The sequence below is a fragment of the Solanum pennellii genome, chromosome 3 (genome assembly GCF_001406875.1).
Source record: "Solanum pennellii chromosome 3, SPENNV200".
In the NCBI taxonomy this organism is placed as follows: Eukaryota; Viridiplantae; Streptophyta; class Magnoliopsida; order Solanales; family Solanaceae; genus Solanum; species Solanum pennellii.
In genome coordinates, this window is record NC_028639.1 from 66,611,708 (window position 1) to 66,616,790 (window position 5,083).

The 5,083-nt window shown below is 31.7% G+C and overlaps 1 protein-coding gene across 2 annotated transcripts; it reads left to right on the forward strand.

The window, feature by feature from the left end:
• Nucleotides 1–1,261: 1,261 nt before the first annotated feature.
• LOC107015125 lies at nucleotides 1,262–3,632 on the forward strand. 2 transcript variants are annotated; one of them, XM_015215303.1, is made up of 7 exons: nucleotides 1,262–1,623; nucleotides 1,691–1,816; nucleotides 1,891–2,049; nucleotides 2,156–2,250; nucleotides 2,323–2,514; nucleotides 2,917–3,007; nucleotides 3,357–3,632. In XM_015215303.1, the coding sequence occupies exons 1-7, from the start codon at nucleotides 1,393–1,395 to the stop codon at nucleotides 3,447–3,449; spliced, it is 987 nt and encodes a 328-aa protein (XP_015070789.1). In that variant the 5' UTR covers nucleotides 1,262–1,392; the 3' UTR covers nucleotides 3,450–3,632. The 2 variants fall into 2 exon arrangements, with proteins under 2 accessions (XP_015070789.1, XP_015070787.1); XM_015215301.2 differs by having other exon boundaries at nucleotides 2,132–2,250; nucleotides 3,357–3,621.
• The last annotated feature ends 1,451 nt before the right edge of the window (nucleotides 3,633–5,083 follow it).

Sequence of the window (5,083 nt, forward strand, 5' to 3'; positions counted from 1 at the left end):
AAAACTTTGGATATACATGAAGTAAATTTGGTTTTGGTGTAATTTCAGTAGTGAAGGTCGTGAATGTTGTAAGACATTATATTAAGATAATGTGAATATACACGAATATGAAAAGTGAAGTACAAAGGAATGCTTTTGTAGTTATTGTATGTGAAGTTAGTATTCCACCTCTGCAAAAGGACAGATAACTAATATATAGAATAAGTTATTGGGAAAATTGTATATAATAATAAATTATTAATTAAATGTTATAATTATAGTTTGATTTAATTGTGTTTAGTAGCAAATTGTTGCCAGTCGCCTCTTTTCCTGAAATTTTCGTTCGCCATTCTCCCTCTTTCGGTCGTCAGTCTCTTCCTCTCCTCTCTCGCTTTATACAAGCAGAAATGTATAAATTGTGTTTCTGTTTGTATAAAGCGAGAGAAAATTGTACATGCAAAATACATATATTTTCTTCTTATACACTTAAAATTATACAATACAAATATTTTCCTGTCCAGTTCTCTTTTGCCTTTCTTTCTTTATACAATTACAAATTAATACAATGTATAATTTACATTTGTATAAAGCGAGAGAGAGGGGCGATATTTGATATACAAATTCAAATTATATTAAGATATACAAATACATAAAATTGAATTGAGAGACTGCCAACGATTTATACAAATAGAGGCTAACAACAATTTATACAAATGGCCTGCCAGCGAAATTATACAAATCTGAAGAGGAGCCAGCGAATTATACAATTGCTTCTTATGTATATATGTATAGTGAATTAACCTATCTTCTTTTGTATAGATGTATAGCAAAATAGCCATAAACATGTTTGCTATGGAGCGCAATTATGCAAACTATAACTATAGTATTCAAATATGATTTTTGTATTTACTATCTATGAAATTTGCTCGTTATATATGGGTCCAAACAAGAAGTTTATTATTGAAATACACATTTTATGTTTCCCTTATTTCTAATATCCCTTTTTATTTCTAAAAACCTCTAAAAAAAATTATTTTTAAAAACGTATCTGAGCCAGTATTTAACGTATTCAAGCTATCTATTATGTGTTCGATTTATTTTATAATGTAATCTGAGCTAGCTTTTAATATATCCGAGCTACATATTATGTATCCGATTTATGTTATAATGTATTCGAGATACTCTTTAATGTATTCGAGCTACATATTATATTTCTTATTTGTATTACTTTTTTTAAAAAAAAATAATACAGATAAATTGTAATTTTGTTTGGTAAAATTTATCCTTCAATGTATTTGGTGTTGTAGATAAGGATTTAAATTAGGGGATGCCAAATGGCAAAACCTAAACCATGTATGTGTTTGGATATTCTAATGATAAAGTGAAGTTTAATTGTGAAGTGAAGAGGAAGTGATGGCTATTGATTGCAAATTTGTTCCATACTTGACCACTAAACAGATATTGTTCCCATTCCCTGCAACTGAAAAAGTTACCAAATTCAAGCTCTCACCTCTCTGCTTTCCTTATTTAATATCTTCATCTTCATCTTCACTTCCGTTGCGGCCAACAGTCATCTCTGCCTATAAGAAAACTGTGGTGGAGTCGAATTATTATGAGGATACCTTCACATTAACTTACTTAGAGGTGCATTTTTCTATATATCTTCATTCGGATTACTATTTATTTTTTATTTATTTATTTATTTATTTAGGGGAATAGCTGGTTGTGGGAAGTTGGAGGTATCAAAATTCTTGTTGATCCAATCTTGGTGGGTAACTTGGATTTTGGAATTCCTTGGTTATATGATGCTGCCAAAAAATTTATCAAGAATTTCCAGGTATATATACTAATTAGTATCATCCATATGAAAAAATTATTACTATGGATTAATTTTGTCTTATGTATGTGCAGCTTGATGACCTTCCACTAATACACTGCTTACTCATCACGCAAAGCCTTGATGACCATTGTCATCTCAACACATTAAAGCCTCTCTCCCGCAAGTTCCCAAACCTCACTGTTATAGCTACTCCAAATGCTAAGACACTGCTCGATCCTCTTTTCACCAATGTGAGTTTGTTAGTTTTTTCATATATATATGGGGTTCACATATGAGTGTAAAAAAGGGATTTATGTTAATGAAAATATTCAGGTCATCTACTTGGAACCTGGACAGGATTCCGCGATTGAAGTGAGTAATGGGTTCCAGGTTAAAATTAAGGCTACTGCAGGGCCAGTTCTTGGACCTCCTTGGCAGCGACCTGAGAATGGGTAGATATAATTAATAATTACACATTATCGTTCGTTCCCATCCATGGTTGTAATTAATATTTGTTTTCTCAGATATCTTGTCACTTCTCCAAAAAGTGCTCTTACTCTCTACTATGAACCTCACTGTGTCTATAACAAGAGCACCTTAGAGAAACACAGGGCAGATATTGTTATCACTCCTGTCATAAAGCAACTTCTACCAAATTTTACATTGGTTTCGGGACAAGAAGATGCAGTTCAACTAGCAAAATGCCTTTCTGCCAAGTATGTAATGTTGAAAAAATTCTCATGTGCCCTTTGACTTTGTCACATGGTATCAGAGTAGGGCTCGTCTCACCCAATATTGGGGCTCCCTAAAATCAAAATTGCCCACGCACCAGATGCTAAGCACTGGACGTGAGGTGGGGTGTTAAAGAATGACAAAAGTCCCACATCGGTGATTAAAGAGATAGGTGGACTCCTTATAAGGCTTGGGCAATCCTCCTCCCTTTTATCTAGCTTTTGGGGTAGGCCTAACTCATACCCCAAAAGCTAGCTCAAAGGAATGAGGATTGCCCAAAGCTTATAAGTAGTCCACCTATCTCATTAACCACTTTAACAGACTTTATTAGTTTCTCCAGGAAACAATGATAATTAATTAACCCAATAAGTAATTATTTTTTATAGGTTTGTTGTGCCGATGAAGAATGGTGACCTCGACAGCAAAGGGCTTGTCGCTAGTATTGTAAAATCTGAAGGAACAATGGAATCATTCAAGGTACTTTATTTCATCATATAACTGTGTTATCCATTAAGAAACTTCACTGCTGCTTTTTTGTATTTCTACTAATAGATAAGCAACAACTCTTTCTGTTTCAGAAATTGATTGATACAGAATTATGCACAAAATCATCTAACTAGAAATTACTCAGGCTGAAACAATGTATATATATTCCTTCCCGTTCATTTATCTGTTTGTGCATTAACCAACCAGTGGATCAAAGATAACTCGTCAAGATTAAGAAATTTTATTACATGTCTGTTAGTTTCAGTTTACTAATGATGAAGAGTAATAGTGGAAAATGCATGGATGCATAATTTGAGTGAATTTGTTGTTTTTGTGACAGCAACTTTTGTCAAAGGAACTACCAGATGCAAAGGTAGTTGAACCTACTCCTGGAGAACCACTGGATATCTCAATACCTGTACATGGACAATAAGAGGAGTCATGTATGTTTGTTTATCTTCAATTATATTTTTGTGAACTTAAAAAAGTATCAAACACCTAAAATATAAGCCAAATGCTATTTAGGCGATGATCAAGAGTATATGTATGTAAATAATAAGAGATTTTTATTTGTTGTAAATTTTATAAACAAAATAGTAGACACACATTTTTGTTAGGATCGAAAATAAGTAGGTGTGATGCGGAAGCTAGCAATGCAAACCTCGAAAGACTACGAGTAAGAAGATAACGAGAAATATATCAAAATACACAAAGATTTAACGTGATTCGGTCAATTGACCTACGTCCACAAAGGAGATGAGCAATTCACTATAAATATGAGAGTACAAAATACAGAGAGAAACAACCTCTACCAATTCACTCAGAATACATGGGAGGTTCACACAAGTGATAACGTATCAAGCTTGTGACCCATAAATTCTCCCCTAACCAAAACTCTCAAAGCCCTTAAAGGCTACATTGTGAATGCTGATTAAGTTAAAAGGAACATATCTCTATTTATACAGCCTAAATCTTTTTCTACCAGAAAAATGATTAGTCAATCCAAAACCTTTTTCTAAAAGGAAAACCCAACAATTTCAAACTCGATCAACTGGTGCATATACTTGAGCAGAGAAAATTAGGGAAAATCACCATTTCAGGAATTGTATAGTTGATGAACAAGGCATGTTTTGAACAGATTTGACAAATTGTATAGTTAATGAACAAGACATGTTTTGAACAGATTCGACAAAATGGATGGTTGATGAACAAACACATTATTCAAAACTATTCGAGCACCGGAATAGTTGAAGATAATAGGAATATCGAGTTTAAAACAACAAAAAAGAATTGACAAAAATTTCAAAAGGCCACATCATTTTTTTTAAAAAATGCTCTTGAGGAGGGATTTGTTTTCACGCCCCTTACTCCCTTTAAAGAGTAAAAATCGTTCAAAAGAAATTTTCCTTTTTTTTTTTGTAACATCACTGACCTACAAGCAATTTTGTCCAAAAAATGTATTTTTTTAAAAATATTTTTAAAATTAAAATTAGATTGAAAATCGCTCCATAGTCCATATATAGCTATTTTAGTAAAAAAAATAAAATTTAAAATCCTGCCAAGGCAGCGAGCGATTATAAATTATTATTATTTTCTTTACTAAAATCGATGCCAAAGTAGGGATTTTAGTGTAAATATATATTTTTTAAAAAAAAATTAATACAATTTTTCTTAAAAAAGGGGGATTTGTTTTTAACAAAACAAGGCAGTTATTTTAGTAAATTTTTTTTTTTTAGAAAAAATAATCTAAATCGTATTTTTTTTTTTTTTAAATTACTGACAAGAAGCCGACATCCCTTTTCATTTTCTTTTAATTTTCAAATATTAACATGTCATATTAAAAAAAATCCGACTCACATGCATACCTAAAAATTAGAAAAGTTCACACATTTCATTCAAAGCTTTCTTATAAATTGGTACAGTTAACTCTCCCTTCAAACTTCTTCTTATAAATTGATAAAATTATAATTTTCAGTCGGTAACTTTCCTTTCAAATTGTTTCAAAAGTCATTCTTTTATAAGGTAAGTTTGATTTATTTAATGTAATTAGCAGTTATTTAGCCCCCT

Excerpts from the sequence above, each read along its gene's own strand:
- LOC107015125 (XM_015215301.2), top strand. The coding sequence starts at position 1,393 with ATGGCTATTGATTGCAAATTTGTTCCATACTTGACCACTAAACAGATA. Across the intron at positions 1,624-1,690 it reads TCACATTAACTTACTTAGAG|GGGAATAGCTGGTTGTGGGA; the intron begins GTGCATTTTTCT and ends TTATTTATTTAG. Across the intron at positions 2,251-2,322 it reads TGGCAGCGACCTGAGAATGG|ATATCTTGTCACTTCTCCAA; the intron begins GTAGATATAATT and ends TTGTTTTCTCAG.